This window comes from Phocoena phocoena, chromosome 20 (assembly GCF_963924675.1).
Source record: "Phocoena phocoena chromosome 20, mPhoPho1.1, whole genome shotgun sequence".
Lineage (NCBI taxonomy): Eukaryota > Metazoa > Chordata > Mammalia > Artiodactyla > Phocoenidae > Phocoena > Phocoena phocoena.
The window spans coordinates 54,098,436-54,115,962 of NC_089238.1; the positions used below are offsets into that span (position 1 = coordinate 54,098,436).

Here is a 17,527-nt window from a genome sequence, read left to right on the forward strand (position 1 = left end):
ACCTCAGTGGTGAGCAGGGCTAGACCCAGATGATGCGGTTATCTCCCTGGAGCAGGGCAGAGGGTCAGCAGAAGCTCCAGTGAGTAGGCAGTATCCCTGGTGCCGAGTCCAGGAAGACCAGGAGGGGCTCTAGCAGACAGGACGGGGGGATAGGAGTCCAGCTGACCTAGGTCCAGAGAAAGTGGGCAAAGTCCAGGAGGCCCATGGCTCATGGTGGCAAGAGATAGAACTGGAGAAGCAGGCGGAGGCCCATCAAGGAGGGCCCTGGGGGAATTTCATCTGGGAGCAATGGGGAAACATTGAAAGTTTTAACCTGAGAACACTTTCGGCCAGATTTGTGTTTGCATTTTGGAATGACCGTTCTGGTTGCAATTAGGACACGAAGGGACAAGAGAGAATCAGAAACATGGAGGCCAGTTAAGAGACCACTGTAACGTTCGTTTACTTACTGGGTATGCAAATATTTGCTGAAAACTTACTGTGAGTGTTGTGTGTGTTCTTGGCCCTGACAACAGAACAGTCAGAAATCTCTAGTGGAGATCTGAGTTAAATTACAGGTACTGGAGATTGGCAGAGGAAAGAGCTACAAGTTCTTACAGTAAAGAGAATATACAGAACTTGGCGACTGTGGCATTTTGATGTATCGAATACATTTTCCATAGGGGGAAAAAATGATGTCAGCACAATTAAGGAAATGTCTGAACCTACAGGGAAGCACCGTAATGGGCAATTAAAAACCACACTGACTGAATAAAGACACAGACCTACTAGAGAATGGACTTGAAGATACTGGGAGGGGGAAGGGTAAGCTGGGACGAAGTGAGAGAGTGGCATGGACATATATACACTACCAAACGTAAAATAGATAGCTAGTGAGAAGCAGCCGCGTAGCACAGGGAGATCAGCTCGCTCCGTGCTCTGTGACCACCTAGAGGGGTGGGATAGGGAGGGTGGGAGGGAGGGAGACGCAAGAGGGAAGAGATATGGGGACATATGTATATGTATAACTGATACACTTTGTTATAAAGCAGAAACTAACACACCATTGTAAAGCAATTATACTCCAATAAAAATGTTAAAAAAAATACCACACTGACTAAAGGTAATGTGGGGTTCTGGACTGGATTTTGGATCAGAAAAATAATAGAAGTAGAAAAATTGGTGAAACCTGAATACATAGAAGCTGGAGGTTAGCTAGTTAGTAGTCACGCATCAATGTTAATTTCTCAGTTGTGACCAATGTTCCATGGTTATAAAAGATGTTAATATTAGGGAAAATTGGATGAAAGGTATATGGGAACTTTATACTATCTAGGCAGTGTTTCTATAAATGGAAAGTTACTCCTATCCCCAAAGTCTGTATCTATCTATCTGTCTATGAGATATAAAATATATTTATATTACATAAATATAATATATGTTAAAATATTACATACTATATATATAACCTCCAACCACATTGAATAGAAAAATTATAGAATAATTTATACAAAACGGTCCTATTTATAAAAATGTAAAAACATTCAAAATTGCTATATATTCTGTGAGTATGTATATATGTATATAAATTCATAGAATACCTTTAAAACACAATGCAACTTGGTATTGTTGGCTACTTGCAGCAGAGAATGGAGGTGGGAACGGGATTCAAGGGGGGGCCCTGGCTCTGTCTGTAATACACCACACTCTGGAGGAAGTAGGCAGTGAAAACACCCTTTGAAACTCAGACCAAGCATCCCTTCATGCTCCAAGCCTCTGTATTTCCTGCCCCTTGCTGGGTGCAGAGGACTCTGGTCCTACCTGAGCCATGCCACCGACACAATTGATGTTCCAGTCACCCCCATTGCTGCCTGGGAAGTGACTTTACCCAGGTATGCAGCAGGACTCCTGTGTGCTATTTACATGCCCTTCCCAGAGTGTCGGCACCCGGCGTCCAAGTTGTTTCTCATCATTAGCTATTTTTTTTCATTCCGACTCAGAGGATAAGGAAGAAAAATCCCACTATGAAAAGAAGTATTGAATTACAAAGAATAATAGGAAAGACCAGCTAGTTGTGAAGCCCTGCTATGTGGTATAATGTGTGTTAACAGCTGCTACAGGAGCAGAGACTCATGACAGGATTTGTTCTGGGCAGGAGTGCACTGGATTTCTTACATTCCATCACATTAAATGACAAGAAAAGGATGATAGCCTTGGGGCCACAGCCATAGAGCAGCATTTGGACAAATCTTAGGAGTTTAATGTAGTATAATAAAGGGCATCTGGAAACCCACCTGACTTGCGTGGAACAGCTTTGATGTGTGGCTGAGGCCTCCTTTGCAGTCATTGCATACCTCCTATTTCTCCAGCTCAGTGAGGCTGGAGTGGACCGGGGTCCCTCTGAAGCCCCACCTGGGGACCAAGAAGCCGGAGAGCTGTTGGGTAATTTCTGAATCTAAATTGAGCCAAGACTCCCATCTTTCCCGTGGAGAATGACCCCTACTCCCATGCTTTCTTCTCCAAGGTTCCTCCCTGCCCTGGGGTTCCTTTGATACACACGGAAATGTGGGACTTGGAGAAATACCAACTCTGCTTTACTGACGTTCTAGAAAACAGGCTTTTAAGAGTTCCTAATAGTGTTACACATTTAAAATAGGTCTGGAAGGGAGGTAGCAAACAGACGCAGCCCTTTTTCCAGCCAAAGTCTCCCAACAGTCACGGTGGAAACCATCACCAATCATAATGAGCGTGGATGGTGCTGAAATCCATCTAAATCGGTGGTCCTCAATCCCGCGTGTGCATAGAATCATCCACGGGGCCTATTAAAGCACAGATTGCTAGGCCCCACCACCAGCATTTCTGATCCAGGGGGTCTGGGTGGAGACTGAGAATCTGCATTTCTGAAGAGCTCCCATGTGATGCCCAAGCTGGTCCAGGGAACCATATCTTGAGACCAGTTGTTGCAGGGAGAATGAGGCCCTTCACTTCCCTGTGCTGGCAGCCCTGTACGGCTCATCAGTCTGGGGGCACCGTGCCTGGTGTGGCTATGAGCGCTCCTTCAAAGCAGATACGGCGCTGAGGACCAGGAGGCAGGTTCAACTGATGTGTTCAAAGCCAGACCTTTAAAAACAAAATGTTGGACTTCCCTGGTGGCGCAGTGGTTAAGAATCCGCCTGCCGAGCAGGGGACACGGGTTTGAGACCTGGTCCGGGAAGATCCCACATGCCATGGAGCAACTAAGCCCGTGCACCACAACTACTGAGCCTGCGCTCTAGAGCCCGTGAGCCACAACTACTGAAGCTCGTGTGCCACAACTCCTGAAGCCTGCGCACCTGGAGCCCGTGCTCCACAACAGGAGAAGCCACTGCAGTGAGAAGCCTGCGCACCGCAAGAAAGAGTAACCCCCGCTCGCTGCAACTAGAGAAAGCCCACATGCAGCAACGAAGACCCAACGCAGACAAAAATAAATAAATAAAATAAATTTTTAAAAAAAGTGTTGAGAGAGAGAGGACTTGTGCACTGCTGAGCAGAGGTCTTGCTCCTTCCGCAGAGAATCACTCATTTAAATCCAGCAGCCAGCACTAATTAAACAGGGTTCTCTCCAAGACCCTGCTTCCATGAGGTCACATGGTTCAAGATCTCTAAGAGAGAGAAGGGAAATGACACAGACCTGATCTTTACAGCAGGAGAAAAAGTTGCCCTGGGAGGATTTCTGAGTCTACAATTCAGCTTTCCATGTTGAATGGTAGGTAGAGGAATGGGAGGATGGCAGTGTTTGCCTCAAGAGAGCTGTCAGGACTGTCTCCCACTGTGTTTCTTACAGAAGGTCTGGGGTGCTGTGCTCCCAACCCTTTCAGAGCAGGGAAGGGTCAAGAAAGGAGAACAGATCACAGAAGCCTTCTCCTGACAGGTCCTTTCTAGTGGGTGTGGTCAGAAGTCCACTCTTAGGAAGCAGGACAGTTCCATAGCCTTTGTAGGTTTCCCATGTTCATTTCCCTTTAGTTAATATGGCCTTTGGAGAGGACTTGTCCCACGGGTGTGTGTAGGGGAGCAAAAGGAAGAGGTTTTAATCCATTTTTGAGCTGAAGTGGTAAGAGCAAGAGGGGAGCGATGGTAAATGTGAAAGAGACAAAGAGGAACACGGCTGGTTCAGATGCCCCTTCCCACAGTGTGTTTCCAGATCACTTCTGTCCTGAAACCAGAGACTTTTGTGAGTTTTGTTTCTGAAAAGGAAATGTGTTCCCTTAGAAAGGGATTTTTTTGTATTGTGGCTAAGATGTGTTTTATGCTTGGAGGTGTCAGTCTTACCCATTAACAACAATGGCATGACTTTGTTATTATTATCATTCTTATCTTAGTATTCTAATTGTCAGCTCTGATTTTTTGAGCCCCTTCTATGTGCCAGGAAGTGTACTTTGCACACAGTATCTCAACAAACTCTCAGCAACCCTGGGAAATAAGTGTCATTATCCCTATTTTATAGATAAGGAAATCGAGAGCCAAAGAGGCAAAGAATCACATTCAAGGTCACAGGACTGATCGTCGGCCAAGCTAGGATTGAGACATATGTTTGTCTAATCAGTGGAGGTCCTCGTTAAACAGATATTGGCGTTGTTCCCTGCAGTATGCCGGGCACTTTGCTAGTCATGGGACTCAGCGGTGAGCCCGATATGCTGAGACTGTTGACCTCATGGAGCTTCCAAGCAGTGGGGCTAATGTCAGTTGGATTCAGTTGAGTCAAGCAGTGACTAAAAATTCTTTTCATCAGAAGATACCACATACCTTATTTTTAGTCTTGCTTTGGATGATATTTTCTGTTAATTAAAAAAAATGCAAACAGAGGTAACTGGTGTTTAATCAAAATTCTCAGTGTATTTTAATAAAGAATATTTTAAATCGGAAAAAAACTGTACTGCCCTATGGACTGCGTCATGCTCTTACTCCACTGGTCCTGGCAGAGGAGGCTTGCCATGAGGCTCACGCTGCCTTAGGCACCACTGCCACCTGGTGGCACACGTCAGAATTGCAGGCATGGCGCCCACAGAAATGCCACCACCACACCTCTTCCTGATTCCACCAGAAGGCACATTTCTGGTTCAGCCACCTAAATCCTCCAGGCTCAGTTGACTATTTTCCAATAGGTGCCTGTTTACTTGTAAATTGATGACAGCCAGATCAGTATTAGCTTTCTTTTATCTGTGGTTCTCAATGTCTATTGTGTTAGTGACCTTTATAGTGTTATAATCAAATTAATGTCTTCAGGTATTGATTATAAAGTGATATTAAATATACATGAAGGCTTGTTGGAACTCTAGAACTAACCTTTGCAAATTATGATTTTCTCTTTAGTTGGATACTTTCAGATGACATCAAAACTTGCCCCCTAATTACCTCTCAACCTCACCGCTCCTCAAACCATTCTGGAATTTTCGAGGCTCTCTAACCTGCCTGCTGCCTGTCTATGCTGTTCCCTCTGCCTGGAACTGCCTTCCTATATCTTTACCTTTTGAATTTATTCTTTAAATGTCAGATCAAGGCTGACCACCTATAGGGAATTCTCTTAAAGTGAATGCAGCAATGACGGTGTTGCATAGCAGTGCCCCTAAGGAGATGGAAGATGGCTTCTGAATCCCATCCTTGTTTCTTTAGTAACTGTGACTGTGGCAAGCTTGTGTAATCTCCCTGAGTCTCATTGATTTCATTCATTAAGTATGAATAATAATGTTCCCTGCCCCCAGCATTGTTGTCAGAGTTTTTTAAAGTGTGTGTAAAATTCCTTCTCAGCACCATGCCTAGTACCTGGTAGCAACAAGGGCATAGGTGGTGCTGTTGATGACTACATACATGTAGATACCTAGAACCCTGATTAATGCCTGCCCAGTATAGGACTGTCAAATGTTTTCCATTGCTTATTTGGTCTTACTTGCAGAAAAAAAGCCTGTTTCTTGGGAGTTAAAAATAATATAAATGTCCAACCTTGAACTTCATGAAGTTACTTCCCTCTTAGATTCATCAATATACGTCACCCCAGGGCTGGTAAGCTTCCCCGGCTGAAAGCCACAAAGATTTGCATATTAGGATGAAAGGTGTTAAATAATGATGCTATTTTTGGTGATGCTGCTTTAGTCAAGTTCATCGAACACCTCTGCATTGGCATTTGTGATTAGTGGATTGGTCACTGAGGTGTGTTTGTACTGTGCTTTCTCTGTGTTTTCCAGCTAGAGTCTTAAATGTCGCTCTGTTTCTCTGACCAGGTAGTCGACAGTGACAGACCGGAAGGGTCCAAGTTCCGGCTCACTGGAAAGGGAGTGGATCAAGAGCCTAAAGGAATTTTCAGAATCAATGAGAACACAGGTAGCGTCTCCGTGACACGGAACTTGGACAGAGAAACGATCGCTACCTATCAAGTGAGTACTCCTCCCCCAACCCAGTGCCCACCCCACATGCAGAGATGTGCCTTTCAAAGACTGCTTCCCTCCCACTGAGCTCATTATTTCTGTGCTTCATCAAACCCGGGGCTGTGCGGCTTTAAGTGTGTCTCTGTGGAAGCCAAGTGGCATTGAACCCTGACACAGCAGCAGTGGGGGCCCCTATCTCATCAACAGAGCCCCCCAGGTCTGCGTGAGACTTTGGGCACTAAAAACCAAGAAGAGGGACCCTGGGGGGATCTCAGAGGAGGTCAGAAACCTTACATTAACATTGGCTTTCCAGAAACCAGCTTGATAATGAAGAGCTGTAAAAAGTATAAAACCTTGGACCTGATCATTCTACTTCTAGAAAGCCATCTTAAGGAAATAGGGAGGAATTTAGTTAGGTTTTTGTACAATGATGATATAGCAGGACACGATCCTTAAAATGGAAACAGTTGCTAAATATTCAGCAATATATAATGGTTAAATTATGGCACAATTTTGCAAGGAAGTTTTCTACAATCATTTAAAATATTTTTGAAGAAGTTCTAGTTATATGGGAGATTTTCAAGATATTGAATGGAAACAGGCACACCAACACATATGGTATCCTCATTACAGATGGAGTATTTACACATATCATGATGGGTATGTTTGTGAAGAAGCATGATAGAGGAAAAATCAAAGTGTTGGTGGTTGTATTTGGTGTTGTTGATTTTTTTTTTCTGATTTTTCTATAATGTACTTGCTTCTCTTTTACATGGAGAAACAAAAGGCTATTTGTAAAAGGATAGTTTCAGAAGTTGACACCTGTTCAAGATTCAGAGACCAAAGTAGTTGCACACAGATATTAAATCTCATATAGGCTCCAGGTCTGTCCTATCCCCTCTCTACGACACCCCCAAGAGTCCCATCTCACAGCCTCTGTTAAGGACCCAAGCCTCTTGAGGGCAGTAAGCTCATTTTTCAAGAAATGGGACAAGATTCCCAGCCATTTTCGGGGAAAGCCCTCTGTGGGATGCAGCACACTGAGCTGGAAGCAGGCACTCGGGAACAAGGCCCAGTCAACAGAGTTTGCTTTCCATCACCATTGCCCGTCACATGCGCGTTTCCCTGGATTGGGCTCTGGGGGGTGGCGGCCAGTTTCTAGGAGTGGACTTGGCATCTCCGGTTTTCTTCGTCAAAACACCGTGTAAGAACATCCCAATCCCACTTCAACAAAATTACTTCCTCTTCCCTAAAAAAACCTCCATATTCTTCCTTTTCTGCAGACAGAGGGTGGAGGGACATTGCATTGGAAAGTCAAGTGCTCTGGCTGGGAAATGGGTACCCCGGGTCTAGCCTCCTCTGTCACCATGCGATACTGACCTTGGGAAGACCCAGTAAGCACTGGTCCTCAGGATTCCACCCATAAAATGCACATAACACTTGCCTAGCTACCAGCTGGATTGCTGTGAGTTTCCAGTGAAGAGAAGATAGAAGAGGGCATTAGAGGCATTAAAATACTAGACAAATACAGGGCAGTGGGTGAGGAAAGGCCCATCCAGCCTCACGCTGAACGGTGTGTTCCAGGGTCCCGGGTCCTGGGAGGACCTCCCTCTCAGGAACTTTGCCAAAAGGCAGATGCTGTGAGCATCTGCAGGGGGTGCCATCTGAGGGTGACCAGTGTGCATCCTCAGCGAACCCCCGGCAGGGAATCTGGTTGTTGTAGAAATTGAATGTTGGCACCCTCAGAAGTTCCCAGGTCCAGCTGGGCTTGACGGTGACCACAGGTGACCTGGCAGCTGTCAGTGTCCAGGTGCTGTGGATAAGCCAGCTGCAGAGCATGGGTAGGTGCCCTCTACTTTTTCCCTGCCTGTGATAGGAATATCTCTTAATTTTCAGACACAAGGAACCAAAGATACGATACATTTCATAATTTCATAGCATGGTGATTCAGACCTCTGGGGTTAGCAAATCACCATTCAAGTCTCAGCCCTGCCGTTTACTGTGCTGTTTTTATCTTGGGCGACCCACTTACCCTCTCTGAGGATTTTTGATTCTCCTCCACAAAGTGGGGATAGTACCAGCATCTCTAAGGACTGTATAAAATGAAATAAAATTATTTTTGCAAATTCTTAGCACAATGCCCAGCACCTAGTGAGCATTCAGTAAATCAGAGCTGCTCTTATTCATTTTTTTGCTGAAAAAGATTTAAAATTTTGGGTTAAGTTCCACAAGTTTTTAACATCAGTTTCCTACCTTCAACCGTGAGAAGGTTGACATCTACCACAGACTCAATGGTTTTTCCTTCTATCCTGACAGGAACTGAACTTCATAGCATTTGCCGCCCCTCTTTTAAGTAAAGAGAGAGATTCCTGGAGGAAGCTGAGCTCTAGAATTACCTAGGAAATTAAGAGGGTACAAGATAAAGAATAAAGGAGCAGAAGTCTTCTTGGGAGTGTTCTGTAGCCTGGAAATAGGACTAGCGTGAATCAGAGAAACTGGAAAAAACTGGCTGCCAGGAGTGAGAACTGGTAAATGAGACGCTGAGAGATGCCTTTTTGGGGTGACTCCGTAGGAGCTATTTTAAGAGCTGAACAAGAGTTTGGATACATGCATGGCTAATTGGTCCCCTCTGATGTTTGTGGGACCCAAAGGTGGTTTAAAACTTTATCACCCTTTTGGGAGTCCTTCCACATTCAGAGAGAGATTTCTGGGCTCCATAAACCAGGGCCCACCTCAGAGTGAACATTCTCCTTAGATGGCAATGACCTTGATCTCCAGGGACCGTGAGGGGAAGATGCCTTGGGGCGGTTAGAGCGGGAAGAACTCAAACACCAACATTCAGGGACGCACAGGGAGTGGGAGTGAGGAGAAGGTGGCCTTTGGTCCATCAGGTGGTTTGGTTTTGATGTTGCCAAAGATGCCAGTCAGAGATTTTCTTTGAGGAGAATTTTTGATTCATGAAGTGTCCCTTTCCTCTGGCTTCCGAAAGCTGAATGCAGGGCTGTCAGGTACAGCTGTGCAGGGATTTTACTGCCCAAGGGGGATGGCTGAGGGATGAGAAAGGCCTCATCCAGCCCCCAGTTTACTCACCAAAAGCTGCACTGCAGTTCAGGGCTGTGTCCACAGGGAGAGGGCGGCCCCTTTCTAATGCTCACAAAGGTATCAGAGGGCAGGGTTGAGTAGAAAACCCCATGATTTTAAAATTTTTAATTTGGGTCACTTTTATTTTTATGTAAATGATAATAGTGATTAATATCAACGGCTCTGGGGTCAGAAAATTGTTGTTCAAGTCTCAGCACTGCTGCTTACTGAGCTGTGTGATCTTGGGCAGCCCACTTACCCTCTCTGATCTTGTGATTCTCATCCATAAAATAGGGGTAGTACTAGCACCTTTAATGCTTGTATTGAGTTGGCCGAAAAGTTCATTTGGGTTTTTCCATAAGGTGTTACAGAAAACCCCGAACGAACTTTTTGGCCAGTCCACTAAAAGATGAAATGACTAGTTTTTGCTAACTGATAGTTGCTAAACAGCTAGTAAAATAGAGTCTGGTCTGTAGCATACAGCATCTCATATTTTTCCTGAAAGTGAGGCCATGTAGTATGTAGCAGTTACAAACATAATTTTGCATGTAGCCATGCTGGCTGAATTAAAAGTACGGCTTTTATGGACTAGCTATGGGAACTTGGGCAGGGTATCTGCCTTGATTTTATCATCTGTGACATGGGGACAATAATAATACTGATCTCATAGGATTTAATGGACTGAATGAGTTAATGCGTGTCAAGCGTTTGGAACAGTACCAGGAACATGGTAAGCCCCTTACAGTCTCATCACATGAGTGGGAATTAGTGAGGGGAAAGGCAAAGGAGGTAAACGAAAACTGGTGGTGGCCCAGCCTTCCCATCTCAAGCATGAACTTCTCTTAAGTAATCGTGAGTTTATTTGTGGTTTCATAATGTGCTCCGTAGCAATTCGATTGATTCATCAATTCATTCATTCTTAATATATTTGATTGAGGACCTGCAGGATGAGGAATGTAATGGGAAATGAGACCCACCAGGTTCCCTGCCCTCACGGAGCTTTCATTTTAATGCCTAGGCTTTGTTTCAAAATAAACGGATTTAAGTTCCTCACCACTGTGTACAGGTGACATACCAGGGAGTTGTGCCGTGTTCGTTGTTCGTCTTGGTTTACCCCTGGCGCAGGGCCACATGTGCCCAGTGGAGAGGCTCCTGGGGCTTGGTGGGAATACAGTGTCTGAAAGGAGTACCAGGGCTACAGCAGCCAAACGGCGGCCTGGCCTGAGACACTCTTCACCAGCCTCGCGAGGACCCAGTTTCTAATGCCGGGTCCCCCACGCCTCTCGCTCTTCAATTTAGTCTTTTTCCTGTTTTCTTCGTGTCCCTGCTGAGGAAGGTCCCTACCTATTACTCTCTGTTTGGTTCTGCTATTTCTGGATTTAATGAGAACTGGGTTCCTGCCTTCTCAATATACTTTGGGCAGAAGAAAGTTGCAAATCCACTTCATTTCAAGCACCTATTTAGAAATGATGTACTGTCTTAGTGCAGTTAGATCCATCTTGTCCCTGGTGGGCATTGTGGTTGGTTGCAGATCTGCTTCTTCAAAGAGCAGAAGCCTGGGTCTCCAATTCCTGCATTTTACTTTCCCCTCTTGCAAGTTTAAAAAGCAGAGAGCACGTGGGTGAATTTTGTTGTTGTTTATTTTAAAGGTAAGTGCTCTTCACATGCAAGTTCATGCTATGGTGCTAGCATTTTCCAAATCCAGCAAGAAAGCATTGTGAACTAAGCCTCAGAGATTTGCACGAAAAGAAATAGTCTGAGATGAATTTGTCCTTGAGCCCCTGAATGTATATCATCATTAAACTTACTGTTTATTGAGCTCTACATGGCTGATGTTGTGCTAAACAAGTCATATACATTGTCTTACTTAATCCATTTCACACAAGAGACTTCAGAAGTAGGTGTTAACACCATTTTATAGACAAGCAAATAACTATTAAATAACTTTTTCAAGGTCTCCCAGCTGGTATGCGTTGAATCTGGGATCCATATCTGTTTCTCTCCACCTCTAAAGCCCTGAATTTTCAATTACTAAGAAACACTTCTTCCTGTTTTACCTCCAACTAGACTCTGATGTCTAATCTGCAAATTCCTAGGCCTCTTTCCCAGGAACTCCACTTATTGGAAGGGGATTTGACTTGCTGGATGATCTGTTTCTTCTTAAATATTGTGTTTTTTCAAGGCCCACGGCCACCTGCCCACTCTCCCTGCTGCAGCCCCCAAAGGGCTTCTCATGCTTCTGACCCGAAGTGGCACCTGGCAAAATAATTTAGCTCTTGCAGTATTGGAAGCTGACATATTAATGCAAAGCCTCTTGAAATATTACTCATTATTATGCATTTTGCCAGCGTTTGAGTGATTTGTGAACTCTTCACTGGAATAAAGTACTGTAAATGATTCATGAATGACCAAGTTTATGAAATTCTGTAAAAATATTAGCAGGTGGTAATGATTCACTCACACTGTGACTATAATCTGCTGGCTGCAAATTTGTCAATATGGGAGGACAGGAGTGGAGGGGGAGACAGAGTCTCTTAGGCGGGTGGGGGGTTGGAGTTGGGCCCAGCAGGGGGTGAGAGGTGAAACAGGAAACAGGACCTTGGTAGTGGGCAGGTGTCACGGGCAGGATACCTTTGCCCTGCTCCATTGTCCACCGTGGGAGACGCACCAAGCACTGGGGATGTCACAGTTGGATGGGACAAGAGGGGAGCACTTGGAAAGAGAACAAGGACTGACATTTACTGAGCACCTATTAAATCCCCAAGAACTCTCTAGACCTCCACATTCACAAGCTTTATTATCTTGTCCTTACTGACATGTTAGCTGAGGGCCAAAGTGGTTCCCAAGATATATTATTGTTTAATGTGGATGTTAACATTTATTGAACACTTACAATGTGCCAGGGCTCCGTGCTAGATCCCTAAGTGATGATCTCATTTAACGTTTATAAAGGTGAGCTTGATGCGGTTATCGTTCTCAATTATAGAACTGGTAAAGGGAACCATCTGTGTTCTTGGTCTTAGAACTCGAGTAGGATTTCACTGTGTCCTTCTGAAAATGCGCCCACATTTTCTGGGATACAACTTGCTCTCCTTTGAGCCAATTTCTGGATAAGTTTTGACTTTATGGCTAAGAGTATTACTGTGAATTTGGAATACACCAGACAGGCAAAGGGTATCTATCCTTGCTCCTGTGTTTCCCTTCATTGGTGGCTCCGCCCCAATGCTAACACGTATGACAATTTAGCAGAAAGTACATTAAGATGAAAAATGCTGCTGTCACGTGGAGCTATGTGTATCATCATGCTAGCAATCATAAGGCAGTTGGGAGGTGCAGATTTACTCAGATTAGAGGGTTATAACGACGTCCGTGTTGTACGTGGATGATGCACACATTACCTTGATAGAATTGTGCTGCCCTTGATAATACTTGTCCTAGGAAATCCTCCTTCAGCCCTCAGTTTTCGGGACAAGCTAATTCTTTCTTCATCCTCCAGTCTGATCTTCCCCATGGCTGTCTTTCTTAGTTGTGATTCCTCCAACTAACGTGCAAAGAAAAGGGTTTATTGCAGGGTACAGATGGTTTATAGAATTGCCAAAGAGACCCAACAACCTGGTTTACATGTAAAACGACCAGAAACAGGGGTGCCACAGGAAATACCCAGCCATATATGATAAGATTCTAGTGCAAGGGTTCTCAGCCTCAGTACTCCTGACACTTAGGGCTGGATAATGCTTCGTTATGGCGGCTGGCCTTGGGCATCACAGGGTGTTTAGAAGTGCACCTGGCCTCTAGCCACTAGATGCCAATAGTATCCCCCAGTCCCAGTCATGACAATCATCCAGATACTACCAGTTGTCCCATGGAGGCAAAATTGCCCCCAGCTGAGAACCACTGTTCTAGAGGGGTCATCATCACTGCCACCTCCTCCTGTCACCCTGCTCCTACGATGCTCAGAGCTGGGTGGTAGCGACTCTGCCTTGCCTGCCCTGAAATGCTGGGTGACTCTGATCCCATGCTTTCCGGAACCTCGAATCCCCAAAGCAGAGCCACTGCCTATGTGTCTCACTTCCCTCACCGAGTCTCATGATGAGATGTGTTCAGGGAAGACCCTGTGTCATACAAAGGACTCCAGCTGAGCTAGCAAGGGACCTGGGGCAGGGGCTGTCACCTTCAGGGTCAGCCACGCCATCTGGGATATACCTTGCTCTGGATGAGTTATACGGTACAGTTTATTGCAGGTGAGAGGCAGTCAGTGATGAGGGTGGCTAGCCGAGAGCCAGTGACCAGTCCTTGCCTGGAGAGCGTGGCTTCACCCCTATGATCTCGTCTCAACATTTTGGTCCTGTCGATCAATAAGACATATGGCCTAGGAAAGCGTCCTAACTGGGAGGAGACAGAGGACTTGGGTTAAAAGTTTAGGCTTTGGAATCAGACCTACTGAGGGTAGACAGACCCTGCTTACAGAGGAACCATATGAAATTGCCATTTTTATAGTTGAAAAAAGGGTGAATAGCGGCCATTTCATGGTTTGTCCTGATACTGTATCACCTTTGGCAAGTTATTTTCTTCTCGACCTGTTTTCTCATCTTTAGAATGAGGGTGAGGCTGCAGGATCATCTCCCCATGGTGCTGTAGGTGGTGAGCGGGCTGTGTAAGAATGGCGCTCCACACGACCGCTTACTTAGCGTTCCAGAACTGGAAGCCATCACTTCATGTACCAGTTTCATAGTTGAAGCTCCCCGCAGGGGAAATAAAGGTGAAGCAGGTGCTAGGCATCCAGCGAGCAGTTCAGTGGTTGAATGTCAGTAACACCGTGTGTTCGTCCAGAGAAGGCAGTCATCCAAATGGGCAGTTTTCAAAGCTCGGCCCCCCAGGCCAGCAGCAGCGTCTGGGAATGTGTTAGAAATGCAAATTCTTAGGCCCCACATTGGGCCTAACGAGCCCTGCAGGTGGTTCTGATGCTGGCAGGCGTTTGAGAACCCCAGGTCTGAATGCACTAAGTGTTAACTTCAGGGCCGCGGGCTTGTTCATTAATTTGCCTCAGGGGATGTGGCCTCTGAGCCATTTCGATAACAGTGCTGCTGGGGTCTAGGTTTGTGCCTGGAAGGTGCTTATTTCCCTAGGTGCCCTGGCACGCCACGTGAAAGGCCTCTCAATCCGATCCATACTCTTCAAATCTGCCTTTGTTTTTGTTTCGTTAATGGCTCCTGAGAGCCAGGCAAATTTGTCCCAAGCTTCTTTGCTCTTTCTCCTCTAGACTCTGGATGACTGTTAAATAGCATGTTACTGAGTCTTTGCTTATTTCTCAGACCAACCTTTTAGGCCAGAGATGAAAGTGTCTTCAGAAGATTTGAGCCAGTTCAGGCAAAAATAATTCCGGATAGGAAGAAGCTGGCCCTGGGCTCAGCAGAGCCAGCTTTTCTGCCATCTTAGATCTGTAACCTTGAGTAAGTTATTTGTGGTTCTCAAACTTTTCTGCACTTCAAAAAAATCACCTGGGGAGCTTTTAAAACCCCTAATGCCCAAGCTGTACTCCAAACCAATTAGATCAGAATGTGTTGGAGTGGGACCAAACCTCAGTCCATTGATGAAAGTCTCAGGTGTTTCCACTGTGAAGCCAAGTTTGAGAACCACTGAGTTAATATAATTCATTGATGCCCCAGTGTATTCATCACTAGGATTGGGGTTAATGACACCAACCAGGTGGATTTGTTGTGAATGTCAAATGAGATATACAGGTAGGAGTTCCTAACACACAATAGCAGAGAACCAAAGATATTATCTCCCCTCAGTCAACGGCTTCACTCAGTGACTCTCTGAAACAAACTCCTTTCTGATGTCTCTTTTGAGACAAGCAGTTAAAAAACTGAAATGCAGAGAAACGCAATTTGATAAATAAGTAAACGGATTGTTTTCTGACTCACTTTAGAAAAAATTAATTCAGGAATTGCTCCCAGCCTCTCCCCGCGCCAGTACCTCCAAGCATCTCTGTCTGACTCTTTCCCGATTGGCTCTTCATGTTTCCAAGCGCTTCATTTTGCAACCTGGGCTTATCTGCCAGGTGCAGCTGGTGAAAGTGAGGCATGAAGAGGTTAAACGACACCGCTGCAGCAGCCACATACGTGGATTAGACCACCAAGTTGCTCCCGACTGATTACTTATTTGGTCCACTAAGCAAAGCTGCTTCCCCACTCCGGGCTATGGAAACATATTTTCTAAACTTCATTAGCACAAACTCCTCAGAAGAGGTTCAACTTGAGTCTTGGCAGGTGGGAGAACCCCACATTCCTCCTCAACTTTCTCCTCCCCTCGCCTCCCAGGCACCCGGCCCACAGTCTGGACCTACCAAACGTTCATGGCATGAATAAATGTGTGATGATCAATTTTTCTTTTTTGTGTGTGTTTTTTTGTTTTAGTTATCTAACTATAACCAAATCTTTTTCCTCGTAGCTTTTTTTCAAGTGACTTGGCGGCTTTTTTTTTGCCCAAGGTGCTGAAGAACCACACAGTATCAGGACCGCAAGAGCCTTTAGACCCATTTTATCTCACCTGCTGAATTTATAAGTAAGAGCAAGTTCAATAATTGACAAATGGTTTTGACCCTCAGTACTGAAACAAAAATGCTGCTGCGATTTTGTTGTCCTTCCAAAGCAGGCGCGGTGGCCACCCCTGCGGGACTAGACCCTGCAAACACAGATAAGACGCCCGTTCTGGCTTCCACCCCCCACTCTCCATCTATTTGCATCATCAGCAGGCATCCGGGGCTGGTTTCGGGTTTTTTCACATTTTGTAGAAATGAGCTGGTTGGGGGGGGGAAGGAAGGAGGGGTTTGTCGGGAGCCGGGAGGAGGAGTGGGGAGGAGCCGAAGAGAAGGTGAAGACGGGCTGTCCTCCTCCTCTGGCCCCTTAAGGTGAGCTTGACACTTCGGGGTTAGAGGGCAGAAAATGATGGAAATTATTTTTTTTATGAGATACTTTGCAAAATTGGAGGACCAGAAGCTAATTAAACCAATGGCAAAAGACCGGGTAAGATTCCAGGTTCAAGCACTACAGCTGAGGCCAAGTGACAAAGGATGACAGTTCTAAAGCAGGCCATCCCCCTGCCTAGAGACTCCTGCAGCACCTTGGCACGGGAAGGCTCAGTAACTAGGGGGTGGATCACCATGGCGAAGCTCCCTCGAGCGGCCCAGATGAAGGAGGAAGAAGCTGACACTGATCAGGGGGCACTTGTGAAGTCAGCTTTGGGTTTCCCAGGACGTACCTGGAGTGATGTTGTGATGGGGGCTAAGTTCCCTTTGAGCAGGTGGAAACCCAGAGTCCCGTGATGGGGAATAAGTGCACAAGTAACCCATGTCCTCACTGAGTCTGCGGAGCTACCGACCTCCAGGTCACCCACCTCAGTTCTGGCCAGCCCCCTGCTTAAAGTTTAATTGAAACAGACTGCATCAATTAGAGATTGGAAATGGAGTGAATCTGTGAGCAAAATCCCGGGATACAAAGAGTGTGGAAGAGCCTGCTCTTCTGCCAGCTGAGCCTTCTCTTCCAGCCAAGGGAAGTGTATGAAAGTGGACAGCACTTATGGAGAGGCGACCTGGGACTGCCAAAAGGTTGTGCGCACACGAAGGCCAGCATGCACTCAGCAGCCCCGTCAAGCATATTTCAGATCAACTACAAGATTTATTGACTCAGCCGACATCGATGGGATGCCTAACTCATGCCAGCCATTGGTTCAAGTTACTGGGGATAGAGCAGCAAATCACCAGCAAGTTTCTGCTTCATGGAACTCTGTCAATATACAGACATTAGCGGGTATGTAACACATCAGGTGGTTATACATGCTGGGAATAAAAATGGAGCAGATTAAAGATGCAGAGAGTGATGGAAGCAGCTGCGTGGTCCAGGCAGGCCTCACCTGGAGTTGACATTTGCAGGGAGGCCTGATGGAAGGTCCGAGGGCAAGAATGCTGTCGTTCCCTCTCAGGTATCCTTGACATCAGGGGTTCTCATCCAGGGTGACTGTGCCCCACCAGGGGACATCTGGCAATGCCTGGAGACATTTTTGGTTGC

At 45.8% G+C, this 17,527-nt stretch overlaps 1 protein-coding gene across 1 annotated transcript in view; it reads left to right on the plus strand.

Annotated features, from left to right (window-relative positions):
- CDH13 (cadherin 13) overlaps window positions 1–17,527 on the plus strand; it is a 793,967-nt gene that overhangs the window by 313,848 nt on the left and 462,592 nt on the right. The window contains exon 4 of the mRNA XM_065898620.1: window positions 6,234–6,386. Within this exon, the coding sequence (XP_065754692.1) occupies window positions 6,234–6,386 (153 nt within the window). The remainder of the gene's footprint in view (window positions 1–6,233; window positions 6,387–17,527) is intronic.